At 42.4% G+C, this 15,558-nt stretch overlaps 1 protein-coding gene across 1 annotated transcript; it reads left to right on the forward strand.

Moving 5' to 3' along the window:
• Positions 1-1,024: 1,024 nt before the first annotated feature.
• On the forward strand, positions 1,025-3,100 carry LOC146695915 (tumor-associated calcium signal transducer 2-like). Its single transcript, XM_085478391.1, has 9 exons — positions 1,025-1,129; positions 1,575-1,682; positions 1,778-2,039; positions 2,129-2,194; positions 2,286-2,349; positions 2,441-2,539; positions 2,628-2,831; positions 2,923-2,964; positions 3,062-3,100. The coding sequence occupies exons 1-9, from the start codon at positions 1,069-1,071 to the stop codon at positions 3,083-3,085; spliced, it is 930 nt and encodes a 309-aa protein (XP_085334517.1). The 5' UTR covers positions 1,025-1,068; the 3' UTR covers positions 3,086-3,100.
• Positions 3,101-15,558: the final 12,458 nt, after the last annotated feature.

The raw sequence follows: 15,558 nt of genomic DNA on the forward strand, positions 1-15,558 counted from the left end.
TTTTGGGTGGACAGAAAATGGTCTAAGAGAAAACACTGATGTCAGAGGAGAATGGCCACACTGCTTTAACATGACACAAAGGCAACAGTAACGCAATTAACCACTCGTTACAAACACGTTATGCAGAAGAGTGTCTCTGAATTCATGTTAAATGAATTGCAAATGGGCTGCACCGGGTGCTACTGCTGTTAGCAAACAACAGTAAACTGAGGTTACAGTTTGCATGTGCTCACCACAATAATGTGGTTTGAGTTTCGATTTTGTTGCAACATCTAGATGGTACGATCCAAATATGGCATGAACAACATGAAAGCCCCTTTCCGTCTTAATGGTTCAGGCTACCAGTAGTGGTGTAATGGTGTGAGGGAAATCTTCTTGGTATCAAAGAACAGAAAGCCGAGGTTATAGTTTACATAAGATCACTAAAATGTTCTGGTCTGATTAGTCTTGAGTTCTGCTGCTGTAGTGTCAGACTTCCTTGTAAACAACCATGAATCTGTTCTGCCTTTTATCAGTGGTTCAGACAGCTGCTGCTGGTTCAACATGTATTTTTCCTTGATGTTACCTTGTCACAGTTTAGGCTCCTTAGTACCAACTGAAATTTTCAGGGTGAGATTCACATCTCAATAAAAAACAGAGAATTATCTTTCAGTTAACACTACTGATTTACATCCTGGAAGAACTTCCATACTGGAAGAAAGAGCGAAAGAGATCATATGTAAAAGGGAATTTTTGAAAAAGTGCTTATAAACGTTATAAATGATCTTTTTTTTTCTTAAAGAAATCTTTTACTTCGTGTTATGTTTTTCATACCAGTTGTACTTTCCATTGCAAATATTAATCACAGTTAAATTAAGGGGGGATGGCATTAAAAACTAAGCTAAGCTGTGATGTCATCAAGTACACTTCCGTTCATACTGTAGAACCACCGCGCTGCGTTCTCCTGAAGACTTTCGTTTGAACGAACTTGCGCCCACCGGAGCCTCGACTGAATTCTTCGTTCGGACTCTGCAGGAGACGGACGCATAGGAAGCGGACAAACGAAGACTTCTTTCTTCGCCTTTGATCATGAAAGTGTGGGTTTTTGCTGTTCTGGCCGCTCTCGCGGTCGGAGCCTCAGCTCAGAGCTGTAAGTAGTTTAAATTCGATACAAACTTGATTCTAAAAAGAAGCCACAGCTCAGTTTGAGTAGATTTAATGGAAATTTTCACAAAAACGAACAACCCCCCCCCCCCCCAACGCATTTTAAAAGTTCAGAGCACCTTTATTTAAGACATAGATAAATTATCTTTCTATGAGATGTAGTTTTGCTTGTTTCATTTGATCAAATATTGTAATTGGCCACCAGAGTTGAACCAAAAAGCTGTTTTTAATGTTACACTAGCTAGTTTTGTTGGTGGTGGGGAAGGTTTCTTCCTCTGTGTTGGGACTAGCACCCAAAAGATTCATTCTTATATTCTTATTCATTCTTATATAATACTAACTATACTGTACAGTCACAGTATAGTAATGTGGTTATGTATTTGAGTTCCTGTTAATAACCTGCTAGTGTGGTGGTGTTTTTTCCTCTTTAGGTCCAACAACATGTGCCACTATGAAGTGGGCTATGTGCGACGGACCCCCATGTTTATGTACTCTTCTGATTGGTAATGGTACAAAACAGCCCTTAGACTGCACAGCATGTAAGTTTAGAAGTGGTAAAGGGGCTCCTTCCTGTTTCATGTCCTCTGTTTGACACTCCAGCCTGCTCATGGTGTGCACTTTGTTCCCCCCTCAGTGATCCCCAAGTGCTTCTTGATGAAAGCTGAAATGTACAGAGCTAGAAAGGCCCTGGGCACTCGCAGTATTGGAAGAAAGCAACATGAGACCGCCATTGTGGACAACGATGGCATCTATGACCCTGAATGTGAGAATGACGGCAAATTCAAGGCCAAGCAGTGCAACAACACAGATGTGTGCTGGTGCGTCAACAGCGCTGGAGTCCGTCGGACTGACAAGGGAGACCAGACCCTCCAGTGTGAGAAGCTGGTGGAGACCTAGTAAGTGATTTCACTATAGTGAAGGATTGCTGTGAGGATGAATAGTTCAAGTATTCAACATTTCTTTATTTTATTTTTCCCTCTTCCAGCTGGGTCCGTCTTCAGCTGACACACAAGGAGGGGCCCACCAACGTGAATAAAGACAATTTGAAGGCGTAAGTCCACTTCAGCCCTTATTAAAAGTTAAGAAACATGCTGAGGCTGACATTTCCAGATCTCACCATCCTAATGTCTTTTTTAAAACAGTGCTATTGCAAATGAACTTAACAGCCGTTACAAACTTGACTCCAGCCTGGTGAAGGAGGTTCAGGTGAGTGACAGTCCAACAAAAAACTGCTTGTAATTTAGAACAAAGCAAAAAGCACCACTGCCATGCTAACTAACATCCTGTCATTCTACAGTATGACCCAGACGCTCGCATGATTGTGGTTGATGTGAAGAAGGAGAAAGGAGAGCGCATCAGTGACCTGTCCAGAATGGCCTACTACATGGAGAAAGACGTATGTACAACCTGTGTGTTTGTGTGTGTGCACGTTTTGTATAATGGACCCACTGGCTAACTTCATCATTTCATGTGACTTTCTGCAGGTGAAGGCGCTGCCACTGTTTACTGAGCAGAGGACCTTTACTGCTTCTGTGGATGGGCAGACTCTGATGATGGAGAAGATCATCGTGTACTATGTGGACGAGGAGCCCCCGACCATGACCATGAAGCACCTGACAGGCGGGATCATCGCCGTCATCGTGGTGGTGGTGCTGGCTGTGATTGCTGGCCTGCTGGCTGTGATTGCTGTGGTGAGCGCATCTGCATGTCAGAAGTGTCGTTTAAAGAACAAATGTTAAAACAAAAGGCCATAATTTAGTTTCTTCTCTGTGTTTGTAGTTCTTTGTCCAGAAGCGACAGAGGAAGTACAAAAAAACTCAGGTGAGATAAACGACCTGCTGTCTGTAAATTTATCTTTTGAGAAAAAAGGGTCATTATATAAACTTTTTTGGTGTGTCTGCTCTTTCCTCCAATTCAGCAAAGAGAGATGGAGCAAATGTAAAGCAGAGAGAGTGTGAAGAGTCGACGCATACGCGTACCTGACAGGCAGGATCATTGCTGTCATCGTGGTGGTAGCGATTGCTGTGATTGCTGTGGCGAGTGTATTTGTAGAGCAGGCACGTGCAGAGGGGGGGCTAGAGGGGCTTGAGCACCCGCCCCTTTCCTGATGGGTGCCCAAAGTGCCCTTTTGTTGAGGCAACTTTTTTTTAAAAAAGTTATTATTTTTTTTATGTGTATGTGTGTGCGTGCGGAGTCCTGTCTGTGCCCCTCAACAATAATATTTAACTATTAATCACAGTTTTGCTAAATAAAAGGATCTGGCTTGCATCAGTCACATGATCACATTTAACCAATGATCGCCCTCGACGGCAGAACGCGCTGGTTACGAGCCGGGAACGAGCTCACAAAGAGCACGCGCCGGAGCTGTAGGAGAAACACAAGTTAACTCAGAGACACAGACTGATGCGACAAAACCAGTAAGTAGGTGTACAGCGTACACTGTAGTGTGTAGCACCCAGGAGTATTAGCTTATTACGTACACGTCGGTAAGTTGTCTTGTTGCAACTGACGAACTGAAACAAACGAGCGTGCTGTGTGTGCAACAGCGCAACAAACATTACCTGTCCTTTTATTAACTGCACAGGTAGTGCTGGTCATAGCTGCTGGCTACCTGTGTAAGGCTGTCATGGGTCTGTAGCTCTGTCACCGTTTTAGGGAACATATTTAGTTTTAAAGTAAGTTTCCGGGCTTTTCCTGCCTTTCTGGAGGGATTATATTTCACTAAAAAACGATCTAATATGCATGTCCACATAATAATTATTATAATATATTAAAAAACACAAGCTGTATTTTAAAGAACATACATTAAGAAGCAGATTATATTAGATTTATATTTTAAATAAGACAAAATTTGGATTTTACAGCAGTAAAATGATTGTATCTCTACAGTTTAAAAATGTAATAAGCTTTGCCCCTGCACAGAGTGGATAGTGAAACAAATGGAATCATCATAAATACATTATTTCATATTTATTACTTCCCCCTCATTGCTTTATTATTGTAGCTCTAGTAATAAATAATAATGTAAGGATTCTGGATCAGCACCATGATGCCCATAGTATATACAGTATTCTGAAGAAGGTCTAAAATGTCACTGTGTGTGCATGTGTGTGTTTTATTTAGATGGATTTTAAAAAAAAATATATTACTCATGATATAACATTGTCCAGACATGCCTGGTAAGGACCTGAGGAGGAAACAGTAGGAGCTGTGTGAGGCTACTAAAGGCAGGGCTATAACATTTTTCTGTCATCATTTTATTATAGATTAAGTGCAAGAGTTGTTAGGTGTGGACAATTAGATTATAGTTTATAGCAAGTTGTGCCTTGTTCTCCTTTTTTTTTTTTTTTTTTTTTTTTTTTTTTTTTTTAGGGAGAGAAAGAAAACCAAAGGGGAGAAGAGACGGTGAGAAGGGGGGGAAGAAAGAAAAAAAAAGAAACAAAACACCTGGGTCACCTGTATGGAGAAAAAAAACAGAAGAGAAAGCAAACAACAAAGAGCAACATAATAAAAAAAACAGCACCATCACTATAAACTAGCTAGCAGTAGATATCAGTAGATACTAAATAATAAACGATATTGTGCAGCACGCAAGATAGACAGCGCACAATGTGCTTTGAGGCAGCAGCCAAGAAAGCTGTAGTCCGCGTCTGTGAATACCCGTGTGTACACCTGTGTGCATACCTGTGTGGATCAGCATGCTTGCATTCCAAAGGTTTCTCCATGTAACGATCTGCTAGGGAGTGTGGGGGGGCCACAGCCCCGTCCTCCAGGGCATGAAGCAGGTATGGAGGAGATCAAAACTCCAGACATCCAGAGGCCCCCAGAACACAAGAGACCAAGGAAGACCAACAGAGGGGCAGCCGCGCCACTGTCCCAGTAAGAGCTGAGGAGAGTCCCAGATGAGAGCTCACTCAGCAGCCGCGGAGCAGAAGCCAGGGGGGGGGTTGCATTGACGCGCCCGTGAGCTCCGCCGGCAGCCAGCTGTGCCTGAGTGACCGAGCCCCAGGCCGAGAAGCCGGGGGCACCCCACCTCCGAAGTGGCCCGAGCGAGCCCCAGGCTCCAGGCCCCGATAAGCGGCCGCCAAGGAGTGAGCCGGTGTGTACCTGGACGCCCACCCCCAGACACAAAGAACCACCAACGCACCGACACCTGAGGGAGTCCGCCACTGGCAGGGGAAGTGGTGGTGGGTGGAGATAGGCCTCCAAACCTTGGAGGGCCTGAGATGTCCCCAGAGAGCTGGCGTCTGATACCCAACCTGACATATAGACACAGACATACAGGCACACACAGATACAAACATCCATTCCCACCCTCATGCTCTCATATGCACTTACTCCCCACTCAACCAACGTGGAGACAGACATAAAGAGACGCTGTACACACGATCACACTCCCCAAGCGTACTCTACGAACCGGGTCTAGGTACCCTTGCCCCTGGAGGGGGGAACTGCACCCAGACCCAGGTGGTGTTACCCTTTTCCCTGCGGTGGGGGGAGGCAGACCGCCCCGACTCCGCAGCAGCAGGGAGGTCCCACACTCCAGACCGCAGTCGGACGGCCAACTCCTCCTCCTAGCCCCCCCGCTCCAGCAGGCCGCAGAGAACGGGGGTGAGAGAAGACTTGTTCTCACATAGCAAGTGGAGAGTGATATATGAAATGATGGAAGGAAGAAGAGAAGCAAAGAGTGATTCACAGGCAGAGCCTAAATTATTTCTCACAGTTTTTTGTTGCCCTATGGTTCCAAGCGCTGTCACCAATCTTTGCATTTTGTTATTATCTCATGACACTTGTTTAATCAGCTACCATCTCTCCTATGGACTTTTTAATGTTTACAGTCTCAGATCAACACAGCCCTGCCCTTCCCATATTAGATTCTTGATGAATGTGTGTTGTTGTTATTCAGCCTGGTTCAATGTGCCCCTTTTTAACTTTGAGCACCCGCCCCTTTAAACCTCTCTGCACGGCCCTGCTTCAGTGACATTGTGACAGTTGAGGAAGTGGAGTGGGTAGGAGTGAGCTGCCGTTTCTTTTGATCACCTGTTTTCTCCTGTTTTGAGTAAGTTAAGGAGGTCAGAGTCTGTCTTCGTTTTTGGCACTTGTTTTGGTAAGGTTAGGTGTGTGGGAATCAGTTTAGATTCGTTTTGTTTATTATTTTGGCCTTAGCTCACCCCGACGTGTTGACACTCCTGTTTTGTTGTATCTGTTTTATCACTTTGTAAATAAATCACCTTTTAACAAACTGATTTGTTTCCTGTCACTGCTTCGGTCTTGTGGGGCGAGCGAGTCCTTCACTCATGTTATTGCCTGGCCCCTAGATGGGTCGTAACAACCTGCTTTAGCAAATGACAAATAAGAAGTCCATTGCCATGAACACTCTTAGTCTTGTTAAAACTTTATGTAGTTTATGTATAGTTTTTTTATTGACATGTTTCTATATTATATCTTATTTTTTCAGCTGCAAAAAAAGGAAAAAAGATCAAAATAAGTGTTTTTACTTCAGAAAATTATTATATGTTGATAGGCACAGTGAAGACTGACAGGAAAGTGGAGGATGGAGAGAGGGGAAGACCGCCTGGGTTCCTCCACAGTCGGCAGATCTCTGTCCAATGATGCTTTCATGTCAACGTGTGCCAAAATCTCTGAGGAATGTCCAAAACATGTTTATGAATTTAATTCATGCTAAAAGCAGGTTTTGTAAAAGGTTTTAGAGCCATGCTTCTCACCCCTCCTGGTATTTAATAATGTTAACATATTCTAACTGTAGCTTTAGCTGGTTTGTATTACTAATGTACACTGATGACAGTAACAAGGCTCTTTGTGGGATTTTTTTTTTTTAAAGATCTAATTGAATTTTCTTGATTTGGGTTGAATTTGCCACGAAGATCAGGGCCCTATTTCAGGAAGCCGGTTTAGAAAACTCAGAGTGAAAAACGATACTCAGGGTTGAGTAACCCCGAACTGTCCAACTCGGAATATTCGGTTTCAGAAAGGCTGATAACAATTAGTTCAATCAACGCGGAGTTGCTTTAACCCCAAGTTAAGCGCGCGCACGAGGATACATAAAGCCCTGATTAGTGGAGCACAGATTAAGCGAGTCACCATGGAGACGGAGGGAAAGAAGGCGCGGTCAATGTATTTTACAGCGCTTGAGGCCGAAATTCTGATGGAAGCATAGGGCTTTGGAGCGTGATGTCACGGGGGTGGGCGATAACATGCAAATTTTGCGGGACAAAAGTAACACAGCCTCAGCTGCAAAAGAAAGGGAGCATGCATGGCAAAACATAGCCGACAGAGTCGATGCGTGAGTGTTAATTTAAACATTGATCTAGGGATTTCCACCCATTTAACACGTTATTTTATTATATTTTATTTTATTTTTTATTTCATACATTTTATTTTGTGATGTGATTTGAGCGCAGGTGCAACCCAACAGGCCCCAAACGTTCCTGGCAGCAAGTAAAAATGAAATATAAAAATATAGTCCAAACAGGTAAGGTGTAATTGTATTATGAGCCATAGTGCTTGGTCTGTTTGTCCCATGTAAATCAATTGCAGTTAGAGGCTACATTAATTCCCCCTCTGTAAGCACTTATTGAAATTATCTGAGCACATTACAAGTACATATTTGCTTACTCTGTATGCTCAAATGTGACCCGTTATAGCCAACAGAAAAAAAAGCGGAGGCCTGAAAAACAGGTGGGGGTCCTCCACCACCACCACTCACAGAGGCTGAGCAGTTGGCTTCCACATTTGTGATAATGTTGGCAGCATCACATATGATCTTCACAGTGCAGAGAACACAAATTAGCATCCATTACTATAATGACATAATTTGTTAGTTTGAAATGCTACAGGGAACTATGTACCTGTACATTAATGCTGTGGAAAGACTTCCTGTTCACATAGTCTCCTTCATTTACTGAAGGAGCAATGATTGGAATGTGAGTGCCATCTATACAGCCAATCACGCCTGGGAACCGTGAAAATAAATGTAAAATTTAAGTAGTAGTTCAAGTATCACCACATCATGAATTAAGTTTTGTTCATCCTGCTACCTGCAATTTTGTGGAATCCCTCTTTGATAAATCTTGTGGGTCTATGACCGGGGAACACCACAAACCAGTACAGGAGACGTTTCAGTGCAACTGTAACATTCCTGACTGCCCGACAGACGGTAGCCTTGGAAACGTGCTCAGCGTCACCAATATTATACAGAAAGCTCCCGTTTGCAAAAAACCGAAGTGCAATACAAATAATATGTACAGAACTGAGAGGATGTCCGCGATGTGTCACATGAGCAATATTAGGCCTGAAGATGTTATTCAAATAAATTATAGATTGTGCTGAAAAACGGTAACGTTCACACAGGAAATCATCAGGAAATGATAAAATGTCCGAACGCGCTCTAATCACTCTCTCCCGGCGGAGAGCTCTGCGGAGAATTTGGGCTTCAACATCTACTGGCTCTTCAAGGAAGGGACACGCCATGTCTGACACTTCCTGCAGTCAGGTTTCTGACAAAGAGGCGGAGAAAGTCAGGGTTAGTTGAAGTAAACCTGCTAGGGGGCAGGTTAGCTTCACGGAGTGTGTCATCATAGTGACTCACTCAGGCTTCAGCTGAACTCGCTTTGTGAAACCGAAAAACCAGAGTTTTCGTTAACTCAGGGTATACTTACTCAGTTTTTCCACTAAACCGGCTTCCTGAAATAGAGCCCAGTTCACAACAAAGTGACAGTGTTTTGAAATGTGTGCCAGTCAGTTCTAGCACCAGTCACATGGTGGCGCCATCTCTCAGCCATTCTGTTCACGTCACAGAATGACATAGTAATAAATCCTTGGATGATAAAACAGCCACAGATACTGCGCAGGTTTATTAGCTCTGTCCACTGGTGAGAAAACTGGGACAATCTTATGGCTTGTTATAAAGATTAAGGTGTCTGATCCCTTTTGACTGCACAATTGGTTACCCTGGTTACATGTAGCAGTGATAGACTTTGCACAGCAACAAGCAACAGTTACAAGCTCAGCATCTATGCTGCATGCTTGTTCAGGCAGGTGCTGAAAAAGCCAAATTTAGCTGTTGGCTAATTGGCATCCAGACTGGATGCATTAAATAGCCTGTATGGCTTCACACAGAGTTCCAAACTTGTCCTACAAGCTTCCTTAAAGTAAGCTAGGAGGCTACGTTTTTAAGTATGAGTAGTTATTTTTATATAACTTAAAAAAGAAGCTCAAGTGGCTTTATTGTCATTTCAACCACTGAGACCATGGTGCTACATGTAACAGTAAATCAGCACAGGACTGCATAAAGTGCAAGTATGCAAAAATTTAAAAAAAAACTGTGCAACAGAACGATGCATACACTAGTCGGTGCAATAGAAACGTGCAACAATGACAGTGGGTTGTGCAAAAAGTAGCTGAGGTAATGAAATGAATGTACAAAGGTATGTGTGAGTCTGTGATTTCGGGTATGTTTATGGTTTGTGTTCATGTGTGTTCCCACTAGAAAATAAAATTAACCATTCTCTCTCAGGCCCTCCAAATTATGGAGGCCTTTCTGCCCTCACCACACTCCCTGCCAGTGGCTGATGCCCTCAGGCGTCGGTGTGTTGGTGGTTCTTGGTGTCCAGGGCTGGGCGCTCAGGTATGTACCGGCTCACCGTAAAACATGGGCCCGGGCGCCATGACTCGGTTGGGGGGCCCTCTGGGCCTGCGGCTCGGTTCACTCTGGCACAGCTGGCTGCCGGCAGAGCCCATGGGCACGCCACTGCAGCCCCCTCTGGCTTCTGCTCCGTAGCTGCTTGGTGACCCTTCGTCAGGGGCTCTCCTTTGCTCTTCCCAGAAGGGTGGCACGGATGCCCCTCTGGTGGTCCTCCTTGGGCTCTCACAATCTGGGGCATCTGGATGTCTGGGGCCTGGATGTACTCCATGCATGCTTCATGCCCTGGGGGACGGGGCCATGGCCCCCCACACCGGCTAGCAGATCGTTACATGGAGAAACCTTTTGAATACAAGCGCGCTCATCCACACAGGTGTGCACTGTTCATAGACACAAACCATACCTTTCTTGGCTGCTACCTCAAAGCACATTGTGCGCTGTTGGTCCTACGTGCTGCACAACAACATTCAATATTTAGTATTTACTGTTTTTTACACATAGCTAGATTAATGTGATGGTGTTGGGTTTATTATGCTGCTCTCTTTTTTGTTTTCTCTTTTTTTTTCTCTCAACAGTTGATCCGGGAGATTTTTTTAAGTGTCTTTTCTCACTGTCCCTCTTCCCCTCTGTTTTTCTTTTCCTTCATCTTTCTTTTTTACCTTTCTTATCCCCCAGCCATGTCTGTCCCGTCTGTAACAACTGAAAATAAAAATAAAATAAAATAAATAATAATAACAAAAAGGTCGATCAAATGGACCAATATGGCAAAGCCGTGATGATCCATTTGTAAATCCGTTGGGTATCTTTGTTGACCTTCAGACAACAATTCTGACGGCTAAAGAACGAAACGGGACAGATGGAAAAAACAACAACAACAAAAAAACATTCTCTCTCTTATTTTTAAAGGAAGTGTGCATGCATCAACTGCTTGTTAATGCAAATATCTAATCAGCCAATCACATGGCAGGAACTCAGTGCAGTATGTAGACATGGTCAAGACAAGCTGTCATGTTATGTTTTAGACTTCATCTGGGTGAGATTATATTCTAAGTTGAGTTATACTCCGAGTGGTTTACGTTTGTTTTCTTGTACAGTGTCCTTGGGTGTTTTGAAAGGCGCTTTTAGATCAAATGTATTATTGTTATTAATATTATTATTTTTAAATTTGATACAAACTTTATTCTGCTGAAAAGAAATGCATAGTTCAGTTTGACCTAGATTTAATGGACATTTTCAGAAAAACAACAACAACAAATTTAAATTTAAGACATAGATATATATTTCTATAAGATGTAGTTTTGCTTGTTTTGTTTGATCAAATATTGTAATTAGCCGCCGGAGTTGAACCAGCTGTAGCTGTAGCTAGTTTTGTTGGCGAGTGGGGGTTGGGAAGGTTTGTTCCGCTGTGTTGGGACTCACAGCCAAAAGATTCACCCTTATATAATACTGCATCTTTTAAAAATAAAAAATTATGCTTCATGAAGTCACAGTACAGTAATGTTATTACGTATTTGAGTTCCCGTTAATAACCTGCTAGTGTGGTGGTGTTTTTTTTTCCTCTTTCTCTTTAGTTCCAACAACATGTGCCACTATTGTTAAGGTTCAAAATATTGGGGATGGAGACAAGAGAAACACCACAATAACAACACTGGTCCGGCCGGGTCAAGTCAAACGATGATTTTAATGGTCACACACGTGGGAGATGGAAACTGTATGCAGACAGCCTCAGATCTCATCACAAAAAACACATCTCCATAGTTTTGTAAAAATCAGGGTATTAGAACACCCCTTCATGCGTAATGACAGGTGTTATACAATCAATGTTGACAGTTTTATTTAACACAGAAAAATAACATTGTCTCCTTCCCGAGGGCAGACGCTGACTGCCCCCCATCTCCTGGAGCCATCCGTCCCCTGCAGAGACACAACATTGCAACTACAAGGACTTCCACATTGATTAAGACGATCAGTGTGTATTGCTCTAAAACAAGTGTATAATACTAAATGAATAATGCTTGGTCAGCTACCACTACTTAAAACATAACAAAAAACATAACTGAGTACAAGATCACCAAGAATAACATCGTATAAGTGCTGTGTAAGCATGTTTGCATTTAGCCCTCTGCACTCAAAGTCAAAACCTGCAATATATCAGTCCGGACCATCACGCCGAACGAAGCTTATGACCTTCAAAAGACCAAGTGCCAACTCATCATAAGCACAATTGCAAGGTGTGTCTGAAATTATTGAAACCACTCTTTTTAACAAAAGACAAACAAATTAACAAATCTTCTAAACGTTATTCAGTTCATTTCAATCATTAATGATTAAACATGAAAGTGATGATTTATGCTTTTCACTGATTCTCTAAAAAAGCCCGGAAACTGACTCAGGCATTTAATATTTTAATCAATGTCATTTAATTACTACCACTTTAAACTTAGCAAAACATAATTGAATAGAAGACCACAAAGAATAATATGATATCAGTGGTATGTAAGCGTGTGCGGCCCTCTATGCTCGAAGCCTTTCCCCTCAATAGATCAGTCAGACATTCACGCTGACTGTAGCTTTTAACCCTTAATTAACTTGAGCACAACTCTATAATAAGCAACAAACTGCAATATGTATAAGTTGATCATGGTCACATCTGCAATGAAAGATCATATTATTATTCTGGTACCTGTAAGTAAAAAATCAAACTAGAGTTATAACAATCACTGTAGTACAAAGGCTAATGTAAGATCAAAACTTCAGTATATATTTAATGCAAAGCTGGTTATATGATTCTAATGAACTAATAGTGCCATATTAAAATGATGAAACTAGAAGAGGAAAAAACATCCCCTTTTTATTCTACACTATGAAGTGGGCTATCTGCGACGGACCCCCATATTCATGTACTCTTCTGGTTGGTATTGGTACAAAACAGCCCATAGACTGCACAGCATGTAAGTTTAGAAGTGATAAAGGGGCTCCTTCCTGTTTCATGTCCTCTGTTTGACACTCCAGCCTGCTTATGGTGTGCATTTTGTTCCCCCATCAGTGATCCCCAAGTAGGGCTGGGCCATATTATACCGTTCACTAGTGATGTGCGGATCGATCCTGAAATATCGATTCCTCCGATACTAATCATTTATGTTCTAAAATCGATTCTCACATTACAATATCGACATTTTAGTAATTTAGAGTAAATTTGTAGTTTATCATTAACAGGAACACAGTGGAAGGAAACTATAACATTCGGATTGTCTACATTCAAAGGCACTACTTCCTCTTCCGCCTTTCATAGTCATGTGCGAAATACGTCTGTATAAATGTCTCGCCGCCCCTTGGCGTGCGCACTCACAACGATGGCTGAGCGTAATTGTGTGGATGTATTTTACCTCCACAAACAGCTGAGACGTGGTTTGCAATACATTTGGCAAAAAAGTGAGGTGTGGCCATACTAGGGAGACATTCAAAAGGGCTGTTGGGGGGGGGGGGGATAAATATATTTTACAGTGTTTATTTATAGGATAAAATACGTTAAATGTCACCGTTATTATTGGCCGGCCCGGAAACAGCGGGGGTGTCCAAATTCAGAGGCTGCTTCGATTTGGACCAGATTTGGACCACAAATACCTGAACTACAGGTTTGGGGCCTCACACATTCATGTTATTAGTTACATCTGTGTCACTAACAACATAATCTTTGTGAGTGTCAAGGTTCATGACTCAGTCTGAATGAAAGTCAAAAGGGGGTTTATTTATAAAAGTGACACCAGGTGAGAATATCCATATAGTGCTGTTCTGGGGCAGGGCAGGGGGTGCAGAGCAAGGTCCAAACTCCTTTTCACACTGCCAGTGACTCACAATAATCCAAAAGCCACTCCAGCCCAAGCTAGACCCTTATCCACTCAGGGTTCACAAAGAAGGGAAGCGGTTCAGGGAAGTCCATACACAAGGGGAAAGTCAACGTTAGCAAAGCGCATGAAGAAATCACTAGGTAGTGATGGCCCGCTTGAAGCTGACGCTCCGGAGCGTGTGTCGAAAAAAACAACACACTGGTTCAGAAGCACTGTGTCGAGGCTTGCTTCGTTTGGCAAAAGTCACGTGACCAGTGACGTCCGAAGCTTCATTACGCACGTAACTGCTTCGGTACCTGATTCAAACGGATATAAGGAAGTGAATCATCCACGGGATTCGTGGAGTGTGTTGATGGTGACAGAGAGCGAAGAGGTGATCATTCCACTGACAGATATGGAGCCAGCGAGGAAGAGAGGACGTTCTGGCGTGTGGGAATATTTTGAGTTGATTTTGCTCAATTCATTTTATCTGCCGAAGTGAAAAACTTGAAATGTCCAAAATCATGTTTTCATAATGGAAATATCATTACAGCATATGACTTTAGGAACACTTCCATGTGAATTAAAGCTAATGAAGACTACAACAATGTATTTGACACTATACGTACATTACATTGCTACAGTTTAGAAAATCATTTTGTTTATTGTTTTTAGGTGATAGTCTGCAGGACCCAGGAATACCTGCATATCTACCAGCTTGCAGTGTGGTTCCTGCACTCCACAGCCTCTTCTGTTCCATGCAAGTGGATTTTCTCCAGGGCAGGAGAAACTATTTCTAAGAAAAGAAACAGACTCAGCCAGCGCACAGTAACACTAATCCTCTTTTTAAATGTAAATAACAAAAGGGCTACCTTACATAGATCATGTTTTTACTTTGCAAGTTCTTGATTAGGGGTGGGTTTTGATTATCGCCTTTCTGATTACAATCCATGCTAAATTGAATAAAGTGATATTGATTCATTAAAATCCCGTGTCGATTTGTAAATTAACGTTATTATGCCTGAAACGCCAGCATCTCAGGTTAAACCTCACAACATGTCGTCAAACACCATGCAGCTAAAACAGTAACTGGGAGCAGGTTTACGGATTCTGCATACAAACGTGAACACAGAGCGCGGACCCGACGCGTCAGAGTCAGATTTTGGTGCGTCGTCGGGTCCGCGCTGTGTTTGCCTCTTTTTTCCCGCTGGCTTCTGCAGCTGCAGGTTTCATAACTCTCTGTTTACATCTCTAATTAAGTCTCACATGTGTCAGCTTTCTTTTAATAGATACGAAATTATGGATATATACTGTTAAATGATCAGACTTGTAATATTTCTGACTGAGGCAAAACTTTCCAGATTCCAATCAAATTGAATCGGATCCTGTATCGAATCAAAAATGATTCTACAAATCAGTGACGATGCAGCCGTACTCAGCTTCCTAAGCATTTTCCCTTTCCAGTTCACAATCAATCCCACCCCTAGGTCAAAAATATGTATAGGACAATTGGCCTCATCTAATATTTTGTATGAACCTGTCCAGCTGTCCAGTGATTAAACGACAAGTAGATAGAGGCAGGACTTCACAGCAGGGGCATACTCCATAATGTGCTGTGCATTCTCATATGTATATTATATATATTGCTCACTTATTGTATTTACCAACATCAAGGAGTTATGAGCAAAGAAAGGCCACACCATAGTGCATGTTTAAATAGGGAAAGTTTATTGATCAAAATCTATTACGCAAATACGCATTACATTTTTTTTCAGCCCCCCAATCGAGAAAACAAAACCAATTACATGTTCAAAGCAACGGAACGGTGGCCCAATATCAGAGAGAACTCCACTCTTGAGTGAGCAGTGATAATTGAGCAGTCCGTTTTATTTTGCAGATTCAAGCTGCTCTTCAAAAATTTCACCA

The sequence above is a fragment of the Copadichromis virginalis genome, linkage group LG13 (assembly GCF_057382275.1).
Source record: "Copadichromis virginalis isolate Kocher_CV1m ecotype Utaka linkage group LG13, C_Virginalis_male_GT1.1, whole genome shotgun sequence".
NCBI classification, from domain to species: Eukaryota; Metazoa; Chordata; class Actinopteri; order Cichliformes; family Cichlidae; genus Copadichromis; species Copadichromis virginalis.

Excerpts from the sequence above, each read along its gene's own strand:
- LOC146695915 (XM_085478391.1), top strand. The coding sequence starts at position 1,069 with ATGAAAGTGTGGGTTTTTGCTGTTCTGGCCGCTCTCGCGGTCGGAGCC. Across the intron at positions 1,130-1,574 it reads CGGAGCCTCAGCTCAGAGCT|GTCCAACAACATGTGCCACT; the intron begins GTAAGTAGTTTA and ends TTTCCTCTTTAG. Across the intron at positions 2,195-2,285 it reads AATAAAGACAATTTGAAGGC|TGCTATTGCAAATGAACTTA; the intron begins GTAAGTCCACTT and ends TTTTTAAAACAG.